The sequence below is a fragment of the Gobio gobio genome (assembly GCF_949357685.1).
Source record: "Gobio gobio genome assembly, chromosome: 18".
Taxonomy (NCBI): domain Eukaryota; kingdom Metazoa; phylum Chordata; class Actinopteri; order Cypriniformes; family Gobionidae; genus Gobio; species Gobio gobio.
Window position 1 is genome coordinate 43,774,360 of NC_137111.1, and position 27,522 is coordinate 43,801,881.

The following is a 27,522-nucleotide window of genomic DNA, read 5'->3' on the forward strand; positions in this document are numbered from 1 at the left end:
TACGCAGGAATTATAGGCTAGTTCCTAGCCATATCGGCCTAGAAAATCACTTTTCATTTTCCGTCGGTCTTAGTACACGATGTGGCTAAACACAGCACAACATGTAAATAGGAAAATGTTGGCGTTATTTTGTCACTTATTGAGCAGTAGGCTAGCTGGAGCCATATACCTCCAGTCTTTGTGCTAAGCTAGGCTAGCGGTGGGTGCGTCAGACGGAGTTATGGCACACACAGAGATGAGAATGGTATGTATGGACTTATCTAACTCTGGGAGATACGGTGAATAAGCTTAAGTCCCAAAAAGTCTGCGTGTTCCTTTAACCAGCTCGATCTCATGAAAGTGCACAAATTGTATTTATTGTGCAATTTATACTCAAAAATGAGTTTTTGAGTGCATACGATACGCAGTTTTTGTGTGCATACGCACTTTATGGCATGTAAAAATACGCACGTAACCCACACCACTAATCCTATCCAAGGGGTTTGCAGTGCGTATCATTTGCACGCAAAAACAAGTAAATATTCTTTCAAATTTCTTCTTTTGTGTTCCACAGGTTTGGAACAACACATGGGTGATTACATTATGATTATGAGTTGTTAAATTTTATGTTAAACTAAGTTTCTTTTGATAAAATGATCAGTAAATTTTCATTGTAGATGTCTTTTTTTAGCATGTAAATAAACCATTTTATCAGTACCCTATTTCATATAAACCACATTTCGTTATTGTTAACTAAATCTATTGTAGTTGCTGTTTGTTTAAATACACACTAACATAGACTCTTTTATTGGCCAAGGCTGCATTTATTTGATCATAAATGCAGTAAAAACTGTAATATTGTGATATATTATTACAATTTAAAATAGCTGTTTACTTTTTGAACATAGTTTAAAAAAAAAATTATTTCTGTGATCCAAGAGGCATTTTCAGCACAAAAAAAAACGTTTTGACCCCAAACTTGTGAATGATAGTGTATATCTAATATTTCAACTACATATGCATTATGCTTTATGTATCTTAAACTATTCTCTATAACTTGTGTGTATATGGAATAACATTCTCTAAAGGAACAATATCGTTCAAAAGTTTGGGCTTGGTAAAATTGTTCATGTTTTTGAAAGAAAGAAGTCTTGTATGCTCACCAAGGCTACATTTATTTGATTAAAAATGCAGTAAAAACTGTAACATTGTGATATATTATTACAATTTAAAATAGCTCTTTACTATTTGAATATAGTTTAAAATGTAATTTATTTCTGTGATCAAAGCTGCATTTTCAGCATCATTACTCCAGTCTTCAGTGTCACATGATCCTTCAGAAATCATTCTATTGGCTACTCAAGAAACATTTTCTTTTATCATTATTATTAATGTTAAAACAGTTGTGCAGTATAATAGTTCTGTGGAATCTATGATACATCTTTGCTGAATAAAAGTATTGTTTGTTAAAAAAAACAAAAAAACGTTTTGACCCCAAACTTGTGAACGATAGTGTAATATTTTGCCTACTTATGCATTATGCTTAATGAATCTATATATAACTGCTGTTGTATATCTGTGAGGGTTTTAATGGTTTGCTCTCATTAGTGAGAGTACAGTCAGAGATCTGCGGTTCTTCTGGCTCTGAGCCTATAACATGCCAAAACCCCATATGTTCTACACTTATGATGACGCACAACACACACTTCAGACCAGAGAGATGCTCCTGCTGCGACAGCGGCCCAAACTGCTTTTCTCGCCTCTTTTTCGTTTCTATTTTATACTTTCTCTCTCCATTGCTTTCTTGCTTTCCTTTATGGTGTTCTGGTTAAAGGGATAGTTCAACCAAAAAGGAAAATTCTGTCATGTTTATTCATTCTCAAGCTGTTTTCTTACAATGGCTTGAGTGTAAGGTGGTGTTTGTAGAACAAAAAAAAGGAGATTTTGAAGGATTTGTTCCATTCAGTGACCACATCTGTCACGCTCTATAAGGACAAAAAACACCATAAATGTATCATAAATTATTCTCTATGACTTGTTGTGTATATGGAATAAAGTTTTCTAAAGGAGTGCTATCGTTCAAAAGTTTGGGGTTGAAATGAAAGGGTTTTTGAATGAAAGAAGTCTTGTATGCTCACCAAGGCTGCATTTATTTGATTAAAAATACAGTAAAAGCTGTAATATTGTGATATATTATTTCAATTTAAAGGGTTAGTTCACCCAAAAATGAAATTTCTGTCATTACTTACTTACCCTCATGTCGTTCGACACCCGTAAGCCCTCCGTTCATCTTCAGAACACAAATGAAGATATTTTAGTTGAAATCTGATGGCTCTGAAAGGCCTCCATTGGCACAATGCACTGTACACTCTCAAGACCCTTAAAAGGTACTAAAGACGTTGTTACAAAGTCCATCTCACTACAGTGGTACTAAAATAACTTTATGAATCGGCGAGAATAGTTTTTGTGCGCAAAAAAAACCCTAAATATGACTTATATAGTGATGACGATTTCAAAACACGGCCTCATGAAGCTTCGAAGCGTTATGAATCAGTGAGCCGAATCAGCAGTTTGGATCGCCAAATTTCATCAGTTTGGCGGTTTGACACGCGATCCGAATCATGAATCGACTCACTGATTCATAACGCTTCGAAGCTTCATGATGCTTTGTTTTGAAATCGTCATCACTATATAAGTCGTTATTTAGGGTTTTTTTGCGCACAAAAACTATTCTCGCCGATTCATAAAGTTATTTTAGAACCACTGTAGTGAGACTAGTGGGACTTTGTAATGACGTACCTTTAGTACCTTTTAAGGGTCTTGAGAGTGAACCGTGCAATTGTGCCAATGGAGGCCTTTCAGAGCCATCAGATTTACACTAAAATATCTTCATTTCTGTTCCGAAGATGAACGGAGGTCTGACGGGTGTCGAACGACATGAGGGTAAGTAATTAATGACAGAATTTTCATTTTTGGGTGAACTAACCCTTTAAAATAACTGGTTTCTATTTGAATATGTTTTAAAATATCATTTATTTCTTTAATGCAAAGCTGAATTTTCAGCATCATTACTCCAGTTTTCAGTGTCACATGATCCTTCAGAAATCATTCTAATATGATGATTTGCTGCTCAAGAAACATTTATGATTATTATCAATGTTGAAAACAGTTGTGCTTCTCCATATTTTTGTGGAAACCATGATACATTTTTTTCCAGATGAATATAAAGAACCAAAAGAACAGGATTTATTTGAAATAGAAATATTTTGTAACGTTGTAAATGTGTTTACTGTCACTTTTGAGCAATTTAATGCATCAATGCTGAATAAAAGTATTAAAACGTTTTGCAAAATCAAACTTTTGAACAATAGTATTATTTATGAAAGATTTTTTATGTTGCTAAGCTATGTGATACTGTAATAAGCATATATACACAGAACACACAAATATTGAGTAAAATACTGGTATGACATTTAAGTTGGCCTATATTTATAGTTGACATTTTTCTTGCTTCTTGAAAACAAAGAAGAAAGAAACATGTCAACTATAAATAAATCCATTGATATAAAGCTTGAAGTTGTGTTGTGTTAGAAGTGATACAATTCGATTTTGTGTTAACAGAGGAAACAATTAGACCGCAGTAGCTGTTCAGCGCATCGGGCTCCTGAGTAATATAGTTTTGTGTAGATACGGTGTGTGTGTGTGTGTAATGGAGATGTTAATGACTCCTCTAAAAGAGCTGTGCTTCTGGTAATAACTCTCTCTTTCTTTAGCTGCTCTCTTACTGGCCCTCCACAGGGGCTTTTCACAGGCTCTTCACACTCTATAGTGTCTAATGGAATTCAGCCTGCCTGTGTCTTTAGTGCCTCGACTGCCTTTAAAACACCCTGCTCAAGTTTACACACCTCACAGAGAAAGAGATATTGTCAAGTGAATCTCATAAAACCTGTCAAGAACATGACACGGTCACCCCCAATATCAACAACTTGCAAATCTTCACATTTTATTTAAGACGTAACAAACGTTGGTAACTCTTTATTTTACAGTGTCCTTGTTACAAGTAGTTGTAGTAATGACTATAAATGATGCAAAATTGCATGCAACTAACCCTAAACAAAACCCCGATCCTAACCCGGTAACACTTTTTTTTAATGCGTCCTTAGTAAGTACATGTATTTAACTATTATTACGCAGTACTTAAATGCATAATTACACTATAACATTGACATCTTAATATAAAGTGTAACCCAAACATTTTTATATATATATATATTATTTTATTTTTTTTATTTTTTTTGGTATTGTTATTATTGTAATGTGTCAGGACATTTGACTTTTGCTATATTATATTACATGTATTAATTTAGCAGACACTTTTATCCAAAGTGATTAACAAATGAGCAATGCAAACAATTCATCTTAAATTATATTGTAAATATAAAAATTATTATAAAAAAATATGTAAAGAAAAATATTCCAAATAACAACTCTTTTCCCACCAGCGTTTTTTAAGTTTCCAGGCAGCGCCAGCATTTTTTATCATTTTCACAAAACTCACAAAGACCCCCAGAATATTTTGTTGTATGAATGTCTGAACACACAATATATCAAATACTTTTATAAATACTTGAATGTGGGTACGTTTTCAAAAAAAAAAGCAACATTTTGAAAAGAGAAGCTGAGAAAACCGCCTCAAAGTCTACGTCCGGATGTGATTCAGGACGATGATAAAAACATAGATGGAGTAGATCGAGTCCATCAACATCCCAAAGTTTCACAGTCCTATAGCTCGTCCTGGGTCGACATTTCATTCAGTAATGTTAGGCAGTTTTGATTTATATGCTGTTTAATGTTGATGATCACGTTATTTTACATGCTTCGATCGCTTGTTTCTGCTTTTTTTGATCCGGAGATTCTGAACTCTTTCAGAAGATGCGTAACAGCGCCCCCTACATAATAACAGAGAAAACACGGATTGCCAAAAAATTCTATCAATGGCGGGGAAAGCTTTAAAGGCAATATAACGAATATTCTCATGATTAATAAATTTAATTTTTCACATATGAGTATGAGATATTATGTAGATTTGTCATGCTTCTAAAATGAGGTTAGATTTTCTTCATGCAATATACAGTATTATTATTAGTAGTAGTAGTAGTAGTAGTAGTATTTGTTCTCCTCCCACTGGATTTTTGGAGAAAATGTGGCCTGGCCATGTTTTGAGATTTAATGTGATTCTGTTAACAGACCATCACAATACATCCTTAAGAAAGAATAAAGTCTGTATGTGACTTGTAATCACAGCAACAGCTTGCCTTTCTGTTTATTTTGTTTAATTTAGATCATATAAGAACTCTAGCAACTCTAGTAGTTTTTGCACATACGTGTGCATGCTAGCTGTTGTGGTGTTGTGTGTCTGTGTGCATGTGTGTGTTTTGTGGAGGCGGGGTGTATACAATGCTATTGGGGAAGGAAAGGGGTGTGTGGGGGTGAAAGTGTGCCCCCTCTGTCATTGGCTCTGGGCCTAATGTCACATTATGCGTCTCATTGTGTCTTTGTGATGCTGAGGAGTATAAATGCAGGCCTCTCTGTGTTCACACACACACACACACTCACTCCTCCTGCAGACCTATGAACTGAATCCTCAGAGAACGACAGCTCTGGGACACTTTGCATTTTAGACTGACGTTTAGCAAGTGGATTGTTCTCATCCAAGACTTCGAAGAACCAATATCAAGATGGATTCTGATGCAAGTTCAACATGCAGTCGGTCTTCTTCGCCTGACCTGGCTGTGGACTCCAGCTTTTTCTCCAACAAGATGTTCCAAGCTTACGGAGAAACGGGGCAGCCCAGGTCTGAGAAAGGTCGGCCACAGAGCTCTGACTCCAGCGGAAAGAGCCGCGAGCGGTCGGATGGCTCCAAAGACGACATCCAAGATCTACGACTGAAAGTGAACAGCCGTGAGCGCAAACGCATGCACGACCTCAACCAGGCTATGGACGGGCTCAGAGAGGTGATGCCATACGCGCAGGGCCCATCTGTACGCAAGCTATCCAAAATCTCCACCCTGCTCCTCGCCAGAAACTACATCCTCATGCTGTCCAGCTCTCTGGATGAGATGAAGAAGCTGGTAGGGGATGTGTACGGAGCAAGCGCTCAGAGTCACTCGGCTAGACGGGTTTTACCGCCAACTTCGGCTGCTCCGCCTCCCCAGTTGCAGCTGCTCTCGCTTGCCCCATCCCTGCACTCTCTGGTGGGCAGCGCCTCGGCCATGTCGCACACCACCACACCGTCTGTAGCCCAAGCCCCTCACTCTCCACCCTCAGCTGGGTATCTGGGCTTCCCTGCTCCACCTCTGTCCTCCCTGCTGAAAGACCCTCTGCATCTCTCCAGTGGCTACAGGCATTTCCCCGGCATGCCTTGCCCCTGCTCTCTCTGCCAGCCTCTCCCTGCTTCCACAGCCAGCCTGCACAGCCTCTCCATGGGGAAGTGATTTAGGCGAGGCCCAGGCTCCAGGCTGGTGTAGGCCGAAGTTGAATTACAGACTCAAAAAGAACTGAAAACATCTGGATGTGTTTCTAGTTGTGTTGTATACATTGTAAATGTCCTGTACAGAATTTGTTTTTTCTAACAAGCTGCTGCTATTTTTGTACTGAAGAATGTTTTGTAATGTTATAGCTGTCTGAAAGCAGTTTTTAATAGTGACTGTATGGACATAAATGCTTTGTATGTTCTTTGTAGCAAAATGGAGATTGAAAACGTATAGTTTTGTTTCTTAAATTAAACATCTATTATTATAATGAAAATATATCACCTGATTTCTCCTGTCTTCATTTGGGTCAATCAAACAAATTATTATTATTTTTTTTAATTTAGAGAAGTTCATCTATAGGTAAGAGAGATGTTTTTTATCAAAAGTGACTTCATGTGCATTCACACTCAAACCAGATTTGATTTTTACAAATAGAAGATTATAAAATATTGATTTCTATAATATTTTATAGATTTAAAAGATGGTTTATCATCTCTCAACATCTCATATTTTGTTCTCTAATGCCAATATTATTTTTTTGTTCTATAATACGCTTTACGACTATGAAAAACAACTCAATGGAGATCAAAGTTGAACAATTTCAAAAAACATTTTTGGGGGGGAAATATGCTAATAATGCCAGGCTGTCATTGCAAATTATAATAAATGTACTTAAATAATTAAATAACTAAAATTAAATAAGTAATTGACTTGCCTGACCAAATTAAAATGTAACATTTTTGTTGAAGGAATTGTAGGAAATCAAATCATTCAAGAACAATTACTAAATCTAAATGAAAAATATCATTCCACCCATAGTAATGTAAATAAAGCTAATATAAGTGACTGAAATAATTAGGTGCTAAAATCCTGTAAAAAAAAAAAGGCAGCTGTTCATCTGTTCTGAGATCATGTGTCAGTGTTTATGTGCGTCAATGTGTTTTGTGATATATATATGAATATAAAATTAGTCCATATGCTTTCATCCAGCACCATTACCTCAATATTGCCCACACCATGTTTATGTTTTTAGCATATGCTAACAAACACAGGCATCATTTCAGACTGCTACAAAAAATGCTGCCTTTGGACTGAACCATCTGTACCGAGACTAGTTAATGTATGAAAAAGAAAGCCGGCCAGACCGCTCGGAGCCCGGGGCCTACTCTCACCCATCAATCAGAGAGAGAGAGACGCAAGCTGTCGCCAGGTTGGCGCGTCAGCATTGTGCAGCACACGCAGGGGACGGCCAGCGCTTCTTTTCATGTTAGTGCAGGAAGATTTGTCACTGTCCAATAAAGCTGTGATCATATTCAGCCCGTCCTCACTGGGAGTCGTTTTCATGAGAGGCTCTGACAGCTGTGCACACCATCATTTGTTAGCTGGAGAGATCAGGGAAGACATTTGACTCTTCTGACTTTCTGATATGACCAATAGTTGGAGATGAAGGTGTGAAATAATAAGGCTCGTGGTGAAAATGCCACTGAAAGTGACAAAATGCCATTGTGTGATGTGGGTCGTAAATTCCACTGTTTCATTTACAATTGATGTAGTTGACATAATGCTTTTAATATGGTTAATATCATTCAAAAGTTTGGGGTCACAAAGATATTAAGCAATGTTTCCAACTGTAATAATCAGAAATGTTTCTTGAGCATGAAATCGGCATATTAGAATGATTTCTAAGGGTCATGTGACACTGAAGACTGGAGTAATGCTGCTGAAAATTCAGCTTTTGATCACAGGAATAAATTACATTTTAAAATATATAAAATAAAAAAAACGTTTAATAATAATGTTGGTATTTTTTTAATTATTAATAAATAAATGAGCATTTATTTTTTACATGTGCACTGTAAAAAAAAATCAGGTCTCCAATTGAAAATTTTGACCGATCACATCTAAATTTTTTAGTTGGCCAAATTGAATTTTAATTGAATTAAATTGCATAAATTCACAGAAATTAAATTTGGCCAACTAAAAAATTTAGATGTGATCGGTCACTAGAACATTTTCAATTGGAGACCTGATTTTTTTTTTACAGTGTGTGTATATATATATATATATATATATATATATATATATATATATATATATATATATATATATATATATATATATATATATATATATATATATATATATATATATATATATATATAAAACATTACCATTTATTTGTAAATTATTTCATTTTAATTTTAATAAAAAACATTTATATATATATTTATGAAATTAATTTCTGCATGTAATGTGAATGCATAAGGCCTCATCATGTGCTGTAATATAGATTAAATTAATGTTCTGAGTTCAAAACCATGTGAAAAGTCTATGAACAGCATCTGTGTCATGTCAACGAACGTGCATTTGACTCATCTTGCAGTTCAAGTTTACCCTAAAATCAAGTTTATCTTAATGCACTTACAAGAGACGTCTAAGTTGCAAGGTATTCGTGAGAGGTTTAAAGCCAAAACATTGAATTAACATATACAATAATATTTCAATGCATAAAGTCTTAAGTTACTTTTGATACGGTGTGTATATGTTTAATATTGTGCAATGCATTGCTTTCAGACTTCCATTGTTATACAGATGGTTCTAATGAATTGAACCCAGAATATTACTTTAAAGAGATGTCCTTTGAATATCAATTATGTCATTTATATAAACTGTTAACTTTTAAAAAATTTTACTCCATCACTGAAGGAGTAGATTTTAGGCTCTTCGCCACCTATGGTAAAATCACACAGCCTTGAGTGGCTTGTTTTCAGATATTATTTTACTGATACTGAAACACACATCAGAGCGGTGCCAGTCGGTTTTGAACTTGAAATCTTAATTTGTGCAAAATCCTTTTACACACACACATGCACACAGTTTGAGACTGTATTTCTCAAGAGCTAAATCAAGCGTGAAAAATACACATTTCTCCTCACAGGAATCCCGGGCCGACAACTGAAAGATCAGAGGAGAGATGAAGAGATGTGTCTCCTCTCCTCCTCTTCTCTCCTCCCTCTCTCTCTCACCCTAAATAGAGGAAGACAATAGCACTCGCTCCGAGCACAAAGAGAGGGCGCAGGGGGCAGCCCGTAACACAGCTCCCTCCTTTTGTGTTTTTTTTCTCGATGCGGTAACCGGCCCCGTCGGCCTGCAGAGGGCCCTGACACTCCAACGGCAACACAAAGGCGCTTAGCTCCTTATTTATGGGCCCATTGACAGCGCTAAAGAGCTCCTGTCAGGGGCCTGCTCACAGTCAGCTGGTGAACGTCCCAGCGGGGGGAGGCAGCTGCCATCCTGCCCAGAGAAGAAGCTCCCTCAGCGGGTCCCCGTGTCCCTGCGGCCCCCCTGAGTCGGGGCCCCCCCTCCAGGTCCCAGGCACAGGTGGGTATGGGAAGCTGAACACATTGTGGGGATTATTGGGAGCTGTGGCCCGGCCTGCTGCACAGGGATAATTAGACACATTGACTTGTGCAAAGCTGGTGTTTCCTGATTGGGGGCAGATGGTAACGGTCCATAGAGAGATAACAGCAGGGGATGTATCTGTATGTGAATTTAGCTTGTTAGGGAAAGGTAGAGATATGAACATACATGTCTACTGTATACAATATACGTAGATATATTTGAGCACCACTATATATATATATATATATATATATAATACATGCCCCCTTGCAGAATCTGTAAAACGCAATGTTTTTTTCACAAAATAAGAGGGATCACACAAAATGCATGTTATTTTTTATTTAGTACTGTCCTGAATAAGATATTTTACATAAAGATGTTTACATATAGTCCACGAGACAAAAAAATGCTGAATTTATAAAAATGAGCTTACATAACCTTGATTCTTAATACTGTGTCGTTCCCTGATGATCCGTGGCTGTGTGTGTGTTTTGTGATGGTTGTTCATCAGTCTCATGTTTGTCCTGAGCAGTTAAACTGATCAATGTTCTTCAGAAAAATCCTCCAGCTCCTGCACACTCTTCAGTTTTCCAGCATCTTTTGCAGATTTGAACCCTCTCCTGCAGTGACTGTATGGTTTTGAGATCCATCTTTTCACACTGAGGACGATTGAGGGACTCAAACACAACTACTAAAAAAGGTTCAAACATTCACTAATGCTCCAGAAGGAAACACGATGCATTAAGTGAAAACTTTTTGAATTTGAAGATCAAGGTAAATTCAATTGTACTTCATTTATCTTCCGGGAAACATGTATTCATGTCCTGTTGCTTCCGAAGGGCAGTACTAAATGAAAAAAAGAGTGATATCCGAACAAAATAAGAAAAATGTTGACATCTTCATCCTGTTCTAAAGTTTTCACCCCCTGGCTCTTAATGAATCGTGTTTCCTTCTGGAGCATCAGTGAATGTTTCAACCTTTTTAACAGTTGTATTTGAGTCCCTCAAATGTCTTCAGTGTGAAAAGATGGATCTCAAAATCATATATGACACACCTGGAGCAGTAAAGCACTGTATATGACTCTACTGTCACTTTTGATTGATTTAATGCAGTAGTGTAGCCTGGCTCCGCCCTCCTACGTACTTCCGCTCAATTTTCATTTTCCTCCAGTACTCCGTCTGGGATTGCGGTATATTGTCTGGTTTTCTCCGGTCAAATTTTAACCGGTCCAATCAGCGAACAGAGGGAGTGGTTGAGAACGATGACGTTTAAAAATGTATTTAATTTTTCTGAGACATGCCATGGATTGCGCAATCACATCTGAATGGTCACGTGTTTACAAAGCGCACATGCGAAGACTAATACAAACAGTGTGTGTTTTTGATAAAGGATGTTTGTATTAGTCCTCGCACGTTCGCTTGGAGCAGTACTTCCGCCTACGTCTAGCGTGACCTTTCCGGCGTGATTGCGCAATCCTTAGCGCAGAGCAGCGCAAGATGAGCAATTTAGGTTAAAAAGTATATACGATTATTTTTTTTTAAATGACCGATGGTTTGGCTAGATAAGGCCCTATTCCTCATATGGGATCGTGCAGCGCCTCTGAAGCCTTTGAAACTGCATTGATTTGGACTTTCAACATTTTGGTTGCCATTGAAGTCCATTATGTGAAGAAAAATCCTGGAATGTTTTCCTCAAAAAACTTAATTTCTTTGCGACTGAAGAAAGAAAGACATGAAAATATTGGATGAGATGGAGGTGAGTAAAATATCAGGACATTTTCATTTTTAAGTGAACTAATCCTTTAAATGGTTTATAATCTCATTAATTTGATACGCTACTCCACATAGGAAGAACAGACTTGCCAACTACAGACCTGACACAGGCACATATCTGAAGGTCTGGAGCGAGGTTTACGTGAGGTAACGTCACATGAAAATAAGTGACATGACAATGGCTCACTGCCTCTTTTCCACCAGAATGACCTTGTGCTAGTTCAGAGCCAGTGCTAGTCCCAGTTCATAGTTGGTTTGACTGAGGAGCCTTCTAAGAACCGTTTGCTTTTCCACCTGCTGAGAGCCACAACAGAGCCAGGTCTTACGTCACTGTATACGTCTCATCTTTCTCAGCAACACTAGCGAGGCAGCGGGAAACACAAACACACCAGGCTTGTTCGAGATGCATCGGCGCTGCGCAGACCGATCCACATATGATATAAAAAACCGCATGAGTGAATCAAAAGCATAAGGAGTCGTCTGCTCTCGCTGGACTCGTCGTCATGCGAACAAGCCTTCCATCAACAATGCAAACGTTGTGTTACTATTGATTCACATGGCTTTACGATTCAACATCGGCATCAAAACACAGCGAATCCAATGCATTCATTAGCAGTTCGCCGTAATTTGTATAGACGGAGATTACAAACGAGCAGCAGCTGTTAGCTCCATTAGCTGCTATTTCAACAATGGCGGATCTCAAGATTGTGTTCTTCTTGTTGACCCCGCCCCCAGCGCCTGAAGTAATCGGTTCTTACTTCGCACTTTTTCCTGGCTCGGAGCTGGTGCTTTGGGTGTGGAAACAAAAAGAACCGATTTGAAACTAGGCTCTGGCTCCGCACCAGCACTGCCTTGGTGGAAAAGGGGTATGAGGGTACACTGCAGTTCCATTTTTCACCACAGATTCACATTGGAAATTTGTGGGGCGCTGTAGAGCTGAGGAGGGCTCAGAGAAATCGGCTGCGTCCGAAACCTGGAAAATGCTGCTTTCGGAGGACACATTTCAAGGCAGGAAGGCATCAAGGCACGTACGAATCTAATGTTAGCTTCACTTCCTGTCTCCTGAGATACCTTCATCTGATCGAGTTTTGAAGGCAGCATAGATGTATCCTTCGCTGCCTTTGATATCCCACAATTGATATCCCACAATTTGATATCCCTGTGCTTTCCATTTTGTGACAGTTGAGCTGGGGGAAAAAAATGGCGTCCGAAAGTTGCGTTTGCTGATCAGTTTGTGTGTAAATGTACATTTTTTTTACCACTTCTGATGTCATTTCTAGAGAGAAATGACTAATGTAGTGATTAAATATGTGTTTAGTTCTCACCAAAGCTCGCTCTATTTTGCTGTAGATCATTAAACGGTTACACTGCCTAAGAAGTCTGTCCGAAGTTAGTTTCGTGAGGGCCTTCATGCACAAACGCTGCCTGCAGAGTCATTGTCTGATAAGGCAGCGAGGCAACCAGTCAGCTGCCTTCGGGCGCAGCCATTATGTCCTCCTGTGAAATAGTGTCCGCTTAGGATCCAACGTGGTAATGCCTGATCAAAATGGGAGCAATAACATGCCTAACATATTGTAAATTCTTTCAATTGATAAACTAAGTAATAATACCAATAGTAATGTACCTATAATGTAAATAATAAAGAAAAAAAAACAATAATATACAGAACAGGTGCACAAAATAACTACAACAGGATTTAAAAAAAAATTGTATAAACCTTTTTACGGTCTATGGTATAAACATTAAAGCGGGGCTTTTAAAATGTAGGGTAAGTGCAACCGTGGTGTATAAACGAAGCTAATCGGGTAGCTGTATGCTATAGAACGTACGCTAACTAAAAATACATTAAGACCGAGATATGCTTGATTATATACTAGTATATGAAACATGATTTGCAAGACGTTAAAGACTATTTTAACACAAATTGTAAGAATTGTAATCAGGCTCTGAACAGATTACCCATTAAAAGTTCTTTCAGCCAATAGAATCGCTCTGGGGTCCTAAGTGGACACTATTTCACAGGGGGGCAGGATTTCTCATGTCTCATGATTTTAAAATATCCTGCTCACTTTGCGAATTAAAATAGTCTAGAAAATTCGAAAAATATTTGTTTCAGAAAATGTATTATTAATTCAGTGTATATAGAAGTCTATGTTTGGATTAATATTTTGCTGGGGCACTGTTCATACAGGCAAGCCGTGGCTGGTTTAATGTGTCTTTTCTGTTTAAAAGTATTAATTTCTTTCACAAAAAAACATCCAACTGATCCCAAACATATATATATATAATCACATGAAACCTGCCTGAAATTTAACCATCCAGCCAGTAAGTGTTTGTTTACATGAAATCTCGCTCTCTCTTGTGTTTTTGGTGCCCAATGATGCTTCTGCAATCTGTTCTGAATGGGACCATCTAATCAATACATGAATACACCTTCTGTGGCCCCAGATTTAGACTGACAGAGTTAATCAGGGAACCAAAGGTCCCAATTAGTGGGATTGGGGAGCATTTGGGGGACATATTGCAGAACACATATTGCACAGGGAGGCTTCAATTAAGAGAGAGCCAGCGCTCACGAGACGGCAAGGCTGACCCGGTGACATCCTGTTAAACCTCACTTCCTGTCACTCGCTCAGAGCTCGCTGACAAGCAAAGCACAGCTGCGATGGGGGCCACACATGCATATAATGTGAGGGGTCTGGGGCCTCAGGTGTGTGGTTAAACACTCCCATTAGGGCTCAATCCATATGGGCTGTTCTGAATTCTAATGAGGTGATAAACTCCTCGTGTCAATTCCATTATGAGCACATTCATTTCTTGATTATGTGTAACAGAGTGACGAGACAAACTCTCTCCCGTGAGACCTCGCACCACTTATCATTGTTTTCAGTCCTCTCTAAAATATGAGGCAACTAACTAAGGTCCTGATTTACACCACCAAATGAAGTTTAACATTTCAACATACTTTTAAAAAATAGAGACAAAGGAAAAAAGATTAAAGCTGTTATATATAATTTTTTTAACTAGAATGAGTTTTTCACACACACATACACACTAAAAGCTGTGTGTGTGTGTGTGTATATATATATATATATATATATATATATATATATATATATATATATATATATATATATATATATATATATATATATATATATATATATATATATATATATATATATATATACATACTTAGCTTTTGGTGTATGTGTGTCTTCACTACAAAATCAGATTTTATTTCATAGTGCTAAATATATATAAGAAATATTTCAAGTGTACTTTATTTATTTATTATCTAATGAAAGCAAATTATTCTATTGTAGTGTGTGATTGTTGCTCTTGACTACCCCTACAGGTCTTCATTGTAATTACAGGTGTTTTCGCGTTTCATCACAAACCTTGATCCTTCTCGGTTGCCTTACTCCTTAGTGTAATTCAAAATATTTTAACAAATGATTTAAAACACATTTTCACTATTTTAACGCAATTTACCGGTTTATATCACTCTTAAAATCATTAGTAAATAATCTTCACTATGTTTCATGCGGTGTTTATGAGTATAATTTTGACGCGCTGGTGAGGTCAGAGTTCAGGCCACACTGATGTCGTCATGCGATGAAGATGGCAGACGGGTGAGTTTACAGCAGACAAATGTTCACTTTTTATTTAAATGCACGATTTAAATAATATATTAGCATTTTGCAACAGTAATTCCACTCTAGAGAGTGTGTATACGCATTAAAGAGATGTCTGTGGTTTTTTAAAAGATGTGTTTTATTGGTGGATGTGAAGGAGGAAGTCAGACGGGTTTGTTTACAAAAATATCACGGAGTCATGAAAGGAAAATACACGTAACTGTCTTCGTTATTATTGTAATATTCATGTAAATCCACCCCATATAAACATTAAAAAAACATAGATCATACATATTACAGTAAAGTGAGGAAACGGCATGATCAGGCTTTGAAATGAACGTACGTATGTCGCAGATTGTTCCAGAATGATTAGACTAATCACACACATGATTGATCGATTATATGAGTCAAACCTAGGCAGTATTTACAGTACCTCAAATATGTTGAAGATCAAATATGATTTTCCAAGAATTATAATTACTTTGGGTCTAATTTTATCTATTTTTTACAATTGTAAATAACCTCATTACGTTACTTTGTTTTCCAGTCAGTCACATCCTGTTCATTTTCTTGCCATTGTGCAAATAATCAAGTTTAATTAGTGAAGTTTGACCAGAAGCATATTTCTATACAGAAACAGTAATGTTTAAATTACAACACATGCTTATCCATTTTTAAAGTTACAGAATACCAATGATACTGCATGACAGGATGTACCCAAATATATTATGTTATGTCTGATGATTATTAATCATTTGAGTCATGTCTGATAATTTCAGGGAAGGAGGATGGTGGGGAGGCTGGCTAACACAAAGCTTCCAGTCCGTCAAAGACAAGGTGAGACAAATCCAGACCAGTTCCAGTGGGACTTTATATGGGAAATGTTGATGTGTTTTGGAAAAGCTATGACTGATCTATGGCTACAAACAGTGTTAAAGGGGAACTGTTATGCAAAAATTCACTTTTATAAGGTGTTTGAACACAAATGTGACCCTGGACTACAAAACCAAGTCTCACGGGTATATTTGTGGCAATAGCCAACAATACATTGTATGGGTCAAAATTATCCATTTTTCTTTTATGCCAAAAATCATTAGGATATTAAAGTAAAGTTCATGTTCCATGAAGATATTTTGTACATTCCCTACCTGAAATATATTAAATAATAATAATTATTAGTAATATGCCTTGCTAAGGACTTCTTTTTAGACAATTTTAAAGGCGTTTTTCTCAATATTTAGATTTTTTTGCACCCTCAGATTCCAGATTTTCAAATAGTTGTATCTCGGCCAAATATTGTCCTACCCTAACTAAATTTAGTTTATTCAGCTGAGATATGATGTATAAATCTAAATAAATAAAAAATGACCTTGTTGTCCAGGGTCACACACGTGTGTCCACCAACCAGCCTATAATGGTAGGCTGTGTGTAAACAACCAGCCTATAATAGTAAAAGTCCATCCACTCCTTTTTTTAATAATCCCTATAAATCATAAACAGTGTCTCCAAACTAGCGGTTCCAGATTCCAAGCCCCGCCCATAGATCTGCCCTATTAGCATAGATCCCGCCCTGAGTGAGCCTCAGCAGTCCTCCATTTCTTTCCTCACTGTAGCAACTGGAGATATACAATGTCTGTGCCAAAAAAAAACACATTACAAATGTTCTGTTTTTGGATGTGCACAATGAACGTACGTGTCTCAGTAGACTCCCGGCATCTACACCGTGGTTGAATTTCATTAATGAAGGAAATTTGCTGAAGAAAGTCGTAAAAGTGTTATATGTTTACGCAAAACTGGACTGCTTTACAAACGAGGGTCAGTTGCACAGAATTTGTTTCTGAAAGATTTTTAGATTAACTTGATGGTATGTGCTGATCATCAACTGAACACCGCTAGTGACAATTTCTGACATTTTAGCTGCGTGAGATTCTCCAGTTTTGTTGTTGCTGGAGTATCCGAAGCGTGGGCTGTAAAGGCTTCCCCCTTTTCTGTACAGGGGTCCAGGAGAAATAGCTTATTTGCATTTAAAGGGACACACAAAAACAGTGTGTTTTTGCTCACACCCAAATAGGGGCAGATTTGACAAGCTGTAATAAATGATCTGTGGGGTATTTTGAGATGGAACTACACAGACACATTCTGGGGACACCAGAGACTTATATTACATCTTGTGAAAAGGGGCAAAATAGGTTCCCTTTAAACGTTTTAAAACCACTAGTGAGTTCTAATTTTAATAAAATGTTTTGGTTTATCAGAAGAACATATTAAGTGAAGTAGTTGAAAATCAACATGCCTTTCTTATATTCGCTCCCCTTTTTCTTTATTAGACACATTATTTCCCATTTATTTTTTACATCACAACCTTTCTTTTAAATCTAAAACGGTTTAATTTATTAAAAATATATCCAAGATTTTTAACATGGAACCAGATTTCAGAACCCCATTGTAGATTAAATGTGTGTCTTGTCTTACATAGTGCATGCATTAAAATTAATATTTAAATGAAAGGTTTAATGTTTATTTATCTGAATATCATATTTTAAATACAATTAATATTAGTATTCATAAAAGAATATTTCTATGAACATTTAATATTTATTTACATATATTCTGTTTTCTGGACAGTCCGCGGAGGCGTATGAGTTTATCAAACGGGACCTGACAGAATTCTCCAGCGTGGTCCAACATGACACAACATGCTCCATTGTTGCGACAGCGAATGCTGTTAAGAGCAAACTGGCCGTAAGGAAACCATTTTACATTACAGCTTACCAAAACAATGTTAATTGTATAGTGTTTGGTCTTCAGTCCTAAGAGTAGACATAACATCTCTTTAGGGTAGTTTATGTAGATAAGATTATAGGTTATAACTTTGTTTTTTAGGTTGAAGGTTCGTCCGACGCCACGGAAAAGGTGAAGAAGGGCCTTTCGAATATACTGGGTGTGATCACAGACACTTTGGCCCCTCCTCAAGACATGACCATCGACTGTGATGTCATCACGCTGGTGGCCACTCCTTCAGGCACAACAGAGGTGTATGACAGCGGCAAGGTCAGCCACATTCACTCTTTATATATACAGTATATGTGTGTGAGGTGACATATGATGAGGTTCATTGCGTTCATTGTTCCAACACTGCCATGACAAATAGAGGCATACAATTTGTTGAAACACTTGCTAAAGGGAATCAGGTTTTCATAAACTTGTTGATAGAGCACAGTATTTCATGTTTTTGTGTGACGTGTTTTCCTCTCAGGCTCGACTCTACAGTCTTCAAGCAGACCCTGCTACATACTGCAATGAGCCAGACGGTATGTCAGTGCCTCATGTTTCCTCTTTCTCAAGCAGGGATGTATGTTGTTGAGAGTTTGGTTAAAAACACCAATTTATCTTATCAATTCTCATTTTGATGAACCGATATCGATTCTTAAATCTCAAGAATCAACCTTTCGGTCTATGCTGTTTTCAGTTGATGAATGAACAAAGCTTTGTAGTTGGGTTGGGCGGTATATAGATTTTGTATGATATATCGATATATTTTATTTAGAAACTATATGATTAGAGGATAGCTGTATCAATAATACAGTAGTTTTGAAAAATAGTGGAAGACGCAGAGTGCTTAATCCAATTTGTCCCAAACATGACGCATACTTTATATTAAGGGCTTCAAAATAACTGGTAAGATATAGCGTATATTTTAAATCAGCAGACACTCTGCGTTTGAGATGTGGTGCTTTCCTCAGTGCATAACTTATGTTTCACAGGTATATTCTCCATCTGTAAATGTTAGAAAGTTGTGCAAATATGTCTATTTTGCTGTCAGGAGAGGACGAGCCTTCTGCATGTGAATCTCTGCTAAAATTCAGGCTTCCGTGAACAAGCGCCGCCACGCTTATGCGTGCCAAACAGACGTAGCACAATAGAATGAAACCGCAATAATTCTGACTAAAATATACATATTGCTAAAATATTTGTTTGGTTGTTGGACCTACAAGTAAGTGTAATTTTATGAATGGGACCATTATAATGGGGCAATAAAATGTAGGCTACTATAATTAGTCTGTGATTTTGTTTTTATTTTCATTTTTAGTTTAGTGAATTTAGAAAAATAAAAATATCAACATTGTTTGTAGGACAACATTGGATATAGAATGTGAATGTGAAATAATAATAATAATTACAAAATAAACAAATAGAAAAACTTACTGTGTGAACGCACAGTTAGAAAATACCGGGATGCATAATGTATCGCTATTTAACCAAAAAATACAGAGATATGATTTTTTGGCCATATCGCCCAGCCCTAATTTGTAGCGCCTCCCATCCAATAAATCGCAATAAGCTTTGTGCTTTGTTACTTCTGATATGAAACAAAGTCTCAGCTTTCAAATTCTGTCAATTTTATTACGAAATTCAAACAATAAATACCGCTTTGGCGCTCTTTATTGTGGCGTGACAAATCGCACTTGAGCTGATCAACTCTTCCGCTTTACCACTGGTTATAGCATGAAATAAACGAGAATGAACATCTGAAGATATGTTGAAAGATACAGTACAACTTACTGAAATCTCTCATATAATCACTCAATCAGTGTTTCAACTGTGGAAAGATGTCAATAAAACAGCTCGCAAACAATGTGACATAACATTACATTTACCTCAGAAAAGTCACCATAAACGTGTTAGTCAGCTAGATAAATGAACTTTAGAGAGGAGTGTTTTGTTAAATATATGCACTCTATTGCATATTCATTTTATTTGACTTAACATGTTCTTTAATATTTAATGCATTTTTGAATAAATCTTTTTTTATGATAGCAACCGTTTAAATGATTATATTTTAAAAAAGGGTACAAACATAATTGACATTTAAAAATGTATTATTATAACATCATTATAAAAACTTTTATATGCACAATCTAAATGCAAGTAGCCTACAAATCAGTAAATTTTCATTTTAATAGTAATAACTTGAATATTATAGTGATGTACCAACTTTTTCTTTTCTTGAGGAAATGTGGCATGTTCAGTTGAATTAAATCAGATTGCGAGCTTGTGAATTGAAATTTAATTGAATTTTGAAATTTCCTAATTCCATATATTTTTGTCTTTCCAGGCCCTCAACAACAGTTTGATGCCTGGCTCTCCAGTTTCATGTTAGAAGAGAGAAAGGCAGAGATCTCTGAACTGCTGGTCAACAGTCCTGCCATAAGAGCTCTTTATACTAAAATGGTATGATGTTTCATCCTCCTTTTATTCATGTTCTTATTGACCATCTGATTTTGTCTGGGCACATTATTCCACATAAAATAAATATTGACTTTATTCTTTCCATGTCAGGTGCCGGCAGCAGTGGCTCATTCAGAGTTCTGGCAGCGATACTTCTATAAAGTGTTCCAGTTGGAGCAGGTACAGCAGATCCTTGTCTTTGAGAGATCAGGATTATGTGCTTATCTGAACACTCACAGCACAGACACTCAAACAACACAATGACATCAGTATGAGTCACAGGACACTTACCAGCACAACACTTTCTTTGCTGAGGTTATATGTTTGTGTTAGGTGTGCTATTAAAGACACATCCAGTCAGTTAAAGATTAACATGGTAGCGCCATCTGCTGGGCAGAGTGTGTATCTACAATAGGTTTGCAGGGAAGTGGTTCTTAACCCGTTTAAATCGAAGGCCACCCATTGTTCAGCACAATAATCAAAAGCCACCCCATAAAGGGTAAAATATTTCTTCCGGTATTTCTGCTGTAATTATGAAACAAACTGGGAGATAAATTACCCAACCAGTGTCCAAAAGTTTCAAGAACTGTATAAAAACCATAGTTGAAGTGATAAAAAAAAAAAAAAGTTAAATTGCAGTTTACTTTTTTCACAATTTTCTTTAGCGTTGCAGTTAGATTATTTTAATACATAATTTAATCAATCAATCATAGATTAACAAACAAACTAAATTCATTAAAATCATTTTAAGTCATCATTTGGCCACTGAAATGTTTGGTAAGTCTTTCTGATTTGTCTAAAAATGTATCTATGCATTGTTTGAAATGCATTGATTATAGGATTTAATACTACCTAGTATTTATTTATCTATTTATTTATTTATTTATTTATTTAAACATTTATCTATTCGCCAAAATACAGCTCAACAATACAAATACAAATCACCTATTTTCAGTAAAAATCCACCAAATCTAGATCCCCAATCAAATTCCACCACAGTTGCATTTGTGTCTTCATTTTTTGAAGACAAATTATGAATCAAACCAAAAATAATAAAAAATTAAATGGATAAACAATTTCTGTTTGTGTCTTTTTAGTAAAATGGTGGTTGTTTTATTTGATGGGATAGTTTACTTATAAATGAAAATCTGTCATAATTTACTCACCATTATGAAAAAAGGTAATTGGTCAATAAAACATTCCAGGGTCTATATCGTCTAGCAGAAGAAGAAGAATTAATATGCTTGTTTTAATTGGGTAATTATTGTCTATATTGTGGCAATTTTCTTAAAACAATGCTCTGCATTGTGAATATAGTTGCTGCTTTAGGGCTTGCACTGCTCTCTTTAACATGACTATATTCATATAATGCCACAAAAACATTTGATATATCATAAAATGTGTGTGTGTGTGTTTGTAGGAAGAGGCCAGGAGGGTAGCGTTGAAGCAGAGAGCCGAGCAAACGTCTCATTCTGAGAGTCTTGGTTGGGAGGAAGAGGACGAAGAAGGTTTGGCCAAAATATGCAGAATTCAAAGCCATTCAGTTTGAATTGTTATTGGAAATTGTCAAGCATATTGAGTAGCTAGACCTTTGTGTCTGTTCCAAAACTTTGAGCTGTCCATCTGCCTTGGTAGGAAGCTCACTAGGTTTTGGAACAGGGCATTTGTGTTCCTTTATCACCATCTTTTCTCTCTCTTTCTGTAGGTGAGTTTCTCGGAGCCACTTCTTCATCTCGCTTAGATTTCACGCCGCCTGTGGAAGAGGCGGTAATGATAGAGGCCACCCCTGAAAGCTCCTCACCCCCTCAAGTGGTGGTTTCCTCCAGCAACGTAGCATCTGACGTCACCCCCTCCGTAAGCAGTGACAGCGTCAGTTTCCCCACCCAGATCGAGAATCAAGCGGACTCCGTCACCATCAGAGTCACGCAGCTGTCGCCCGCTGCAGACGAGGTCTCTCAGAAACTCTCAGAGGCCAGTCTACAGGAGACATTCCCAGAGGAGCGACCCTCACAGCGCGAAGAGCCCGCCAGAGAGGAAGTAGTTCAAGACCTCCGGGTGTTTGAGCTCAACTCAGACAGCGGCAAATCCACACCCTCCAATAACGGCAAAAAAGGTGAGAGAGAGGAAACAACAGAAGGGTTAATTATAGGAACTGCAAGGAGTTAAATGATCCTTTCCAATTCAATTATTGATTGAATTATAAAAAAAAACCCACCAAAAATACTTTATGTTGTTTGCTATTTATTGCTATTACTTAAATAATATTAACCGTTTTCAACATTGTTAATATTAATAAATGTTTCTTGAGCAGCAAATCATCATATCAGAATGATTTCTGTAGGATCATGTGACTGAAGACTGGAGTAATGATGCTGAAAATGCAGCTTTGTTTCACATGAATAAATTACATTTTTAAATGTATTCAAATAGAAAACACTTATTTTAAATTAGTACTATTCTGAAAGATTATTACGTTGTTAGTTTACTGTATTTTTTTTATCAAATGCAGCTTTGGTGAGCATAAAAGATCTTGAAATCTTATAATCTTGAATACTGATGTTATGTCTGTAGGTTCGAGTACAGATGTGAGTGAAGACTGGGAGAAGGATTTTGATCTGGATATGACAGAGGAGGAGGTTCAGATGGCTTTGTCCAAAATAGACGCAACAGAAGAGGTTTGTTAACGACAAACTAGAAACGGCAAAGGCCCTAATACCATGTTTTGGAACTATACAGAATAATAATATTGAATAATAAAGAATAAAGTTGCTAGCAAGCGGCAAGTTCAAACTATATGGGCATTCAAGGGATACGGTTGTCTTCAACGGTTGTTCAATTTAAGATTGAACATTGGTCTGGGGAGTCTGCTAGGTATTTTCTACTGCACAAGAGGCCTGATCAACGAGCATAATTCGAATTACTCTGTACGCAATTGGATAATCCTTCAACCAATCAGACCACAAGAGCCGTGATCAACGGGCAACGACCCATCGATTCTCTATCCGTCATCGTGTTAAACCCGCCAATAGCGCGCCAGGTGGATAAGCCAGTCTGTGATTGGTTCCCGCAAAAGTGTAACAGAAGCAGTAAAAATGAATGTACAGGTTTCCAGACTGAGCTGCAGGGCGAAATCAAATCCCCGGCAGATCAGGCTGGGTTTACCCAGTCTAGGGATACGTTAGTCATACCACTTATTACATGGTATTTTACCTCATGAATAAATAAGGATAAGAGATATTGATTTGAGATGAAACTGTTTTAAAATCGTACCTGTGTGTTATCTTATAATCCATTACAGTTTACAAAACAATCATCTCAAAATGGCAGCAGCTGCGTTTGAATGAAACAGAGAGTCTGCGATGTCAATTAAATAACTACACACAAAATATTGATTTGAGTTTTAATATTTTATTAGTGCAACAAACGCAAAACTTCCACGAGGAAAAAACATTCCTAACAAGCAAATAGCACTGACTTGTTACCCGGATGAGCCTGTGTTATCAGTTTTTACCGGTTGTTATTGGGGACTTACTGTACCGCTGGATGGTGTGATTGACCGATCAGAATCAAGTATTCCACAGAGCCATGTAATAAGATGCTATATATCGAAACCGATGGCATAAAATATTTTGCTCTGTCGTGTATATCACTGTATGCAAATATATATGCATAGCACAGCACTATTGACACTTTTGTTTTATTTGACTTTTGTTTAATTTATATTTTTGCTATACTGTATTTGTCCTCGTTTGTAATTTGCTGCTTTTTTATTATTTATTATTTAATAACAACAACAACAAAAAACTATATTGTGATATATATTGTTATCTTGAAATAACATTTTGAAGTGTCTATTTACACTTAGTGCAAATAGCCCGCCTTGTTGCCAGAGGCTATTTACACTAATTCTGCCCACTGATGTCTGATAAAGTGTTTATTGGTTAGGGGTAGGTGTAGGGAGGGCTTTATTGTCCCAATAAGGCGGCATCCATTTAACAATTTTTGTAAATACAATAATTTACACCCTGTTATTATTGCATATTTTTGAATGCAACAACACTGAGGTGCAAATAGTATCTGCCTTTATTTATAAATGGCATCTAACTACTATTAACACTTTTTGCAAAGAAAATATTGCTATTTTTACATAGTGTAAATAGTATCTTATCACTGTTTGCAATTTCACAAAAATGTATCATTGTGAAATGAGATTTTGGTCATATCACCAATTCCTAATAGAGAATAATATCTATTTATTTTCTGACTGTGACTGGACAGGCCAAGTTTATGAACTTTAAAGGGTTAGTTCACCCAAAAATGAAAATTCTGTCATTAATTACTCACCCTCATGTCGTTGGACACCCGTAAGACCTCCGTTCATATTTGGAGGTCTTACGGGTGTCCAACGACATGAGGGTGAGTAATTAATGACAGAATTTTCATTTTTGGGTGAACTAACCCTTTAAATAGGAAAAAAATAAAATCCAAGGATTTTTCTAGCTTCCTTTTTCTTAACGTTCTTCCTAGTTAACTTTTTTTTATTTATTACATTTAAGCTTCATCACAAACATGACTTTGTAGTCGAGTACCTGTTGAACTCCAGAATGTATGGTTGGGTAGATTCCTTTACCCAAGTCAAATTATTCAGTCTAGGTGTCTTGTAGCCTGGATGCCAGCCGAACTTAGCCCCGCCCACAGCATTTGAGGTAGGGCAGTTCGGTCCATTGTTTTCTCCAGAAAAAATGGCGTTTGGGGGGTAAAATGTGTTTTTTTTTTTTTGCATTCCTGGGTCTAAATATCACATAATTGGGGTCGCTTCAACCCGCGGACATGGAAAAACGCGGGAAAATCGCGGACTTGGCAACACTGTGTGCAGTTGAGTTCTGTTGACATTTGACAACTAACTTTATGCATCGCTCCGTTGCTCTGATTGGTTGTAGGTCTATCCAATTGAGGTCTTTCCTGGTTCGGTTGAAACACGCCCATTGACATGAATAGTCATTGACATGTGACGCATTAGCAGATTGGCATTTACACAGTGCAATGTGATAATATATATATCTGACCACCTCAGTTTTCTAAATGATCCGATCATTAAACATTTTGGATTTTCACTGTCCATTTATGATCTGGTCACTGAGATGAATGTTAATACCAGGTATAGTGATGGATTCGGTTTTCATTATTTTATCTCTTCATCAGTTGGAAGATGAGGACTGGGAGAACTGGGAGTGAGAATCTGGCGGAGGGAATTCTGGCCCGAAATCGGCGCGAGACGTTGCTGTACCCAAAGTGAACCATGCTTAATGTATTTAACTCCTAGTCTACAGCCACACCTGTCATTCAACCAGTCCATTGAGCGGGTCTCCTCCTGCGAATGAAATTTACATGCTAGCTAAACACATGTCCATTAAGCGTTGATCTGAAGTGTGTTCTCTAATCAGAGCTGGTAAAGGGGTGATCTGTTTTTGCTCTGGCTCTCCTAAAAATGAAACACTAAGACTGTTCAGAGAAAGCACGTATCAGTGAACGAGGAGAGGTCATCTCGCAATGCCATTTGTACCTGCCGTATGTACATTAATGTTCTTTGGAGATTTCAATGGGAGAATGCAAATTAATTGCCAGGGCTCCTGATTAGCTGTAATCTATTAAGCTGTTCATCATTCTTATAGGATTAGAAAATAATCTTTCACATTAAAATATATATTTATGTTTCTTTTCTTTCCTGGCATATAGGTCTCTGGCTTCTTTTTTTTAACTTGGCTTCTCTTGAAATACTAACACGTTTAATCGTATGCAAGTTATTCTAGCATTGAGAATGGGAATGGAGAGATGCTTCATTCATTCTGCTGATGCTCTATGGCCTTGTTTAGTGTGGAATGAAAAAAAAAATGTCATGCAAAAGTTACTATTTCACTAAATGCACCTGTTGTTTCCTGTGATGTCCACTTTATTTTCCTGTCCTCGTCTTCATATTCTCATATTACCGTCTGAAATAGTAATTGTGATATCTGTGCTCAGAATTTCATCCAGGTGGTCATGGGTTACATCAGGGGTGGGCAAGTTCGGTCCTAGAGAGCTGATGTCCTGCAGAGTTTAGCTAAACCACCACAGTATAAAACTCATGGCTCCCAGCATGCATTGCAGCAAGTATGTCACCATTGTTGAGATTCATATGCTGATTCTTGATATCTGTATTGTTGGTGAATATTATTTATCAACAATTTTAGTCAGTGATGAGTTTAACACTGTAACAAAAACCACAAAGTCTCATAAAAAGCCACGAGTCAAACAGGCCAACTAAATGAAACACTGATTTTCAATAAAAAAAAAAAACATTGAAAAACATTTTCAATAAAACATCAACATCTAAACCTCTGTTAATTCTCACTAAGAGCTTCAATAGATGTATTTCAGGGTTGGAGCTAGAGCTTAGATCGGGCTCAAAAAAATAAAGCCTGACCCTACCCGAGCCTGACACATTAACTGTAATTATGAGCCCGAGTCTGATTTAAACCCGACCATTTTTTAATACGTGGGCGTTCTGACGAGAACGAGCCTGTAATGAGCGAAGCGGACCGGTGTGCCGCTGCACTCAATAATCCACTCTATGCAGGAGCGCTCCACTCACGAACCCTCAACGGTAAAATGACGTTCACTCAAATCCTGCTCAGACATGACATTTATCTGTACTGTAGCCTACTATACTTGTTGTAGCCATTAAACAATGTATTTTGTTTCATATTCATGTTTAAATATATAATGTTATTATCTGATTATGAAAATTGCAAAGATGCGAGTGGGTCAGAAATTATTTTGACCATTAAGTTTTGTTTTGTAGAAAGCCTTTCTTTAAAGTGAATTTCGTTTTGTATAAATTGTATCATAATTTTAATCAATGTTTCGTCAGCCAATTGCCTGGATTTAATAAATAAGAACCAAATAGACTAGCAGACAATAACCGTGACA

General features: G+C 37.0%; 2 protein-coding genes across 3 annotated transcripts; both read left to right on the top strand.

Annotated features, from left to right (window-relative positions):
* Positions 1–5,717: 5,717 nt before the first annotated feature.
* On the top strand, positions 5,718–6,473 carry olig4 (oligodendrocyte transcription factor 4; the record flags this gene model as incomplete). The annotated part of the gene is made up of 1 exon (XM_079842428.1): positions 5,718–6,473. One exon carries the CDS (start codon positions 5,718–5,720, stop codon positions 6,471–6,473), a length of 756 nt encoding a protein of 251 aa, XP_079698554.1.
* An 8,794-nt stretch (positions 6,474–15,267) lies between these two features.
* On the top strand, positions 15,268–26,490 carry bsdc1 (BSD domain containing 1). Of its 2 annotated transcripts, none has more exons than XM_079841985.1 (11): positions 15,268–15,321; positions 16,104–16,161; positions 17,950–18,066; positions 18,208–18,375; positions 18,581–18,635; positions 20,441–20,556; positions 20,665–20,733; positions 21,974–22,061; positions 22,259–22,666; positions 23,125–23,228; positions 25,756–26,490. In XM_079841985.1, the coding sequence occupies exons 1-11, from the start codon at positions 15,305–15,307 to the stop codon at positions 25,786–25,788; spliced, it is 1,233 nt and encodes a 410-aa protein (XP_079698111.1). In that variant the 5' UTR covers positions 15,268–15,304; the 3' UTR covers positions 25,789–26,490. The 2 variants fall into 2 exon arrangements, with proteins under 2 accessions (XP_079698111.1, XP_079698110.1); XM_079841984.1 differs by having other exon boundaries at positions 15,316–15,540.
* Positions 26,491–27,522: the final 1,032 nt, after the last annotated feature.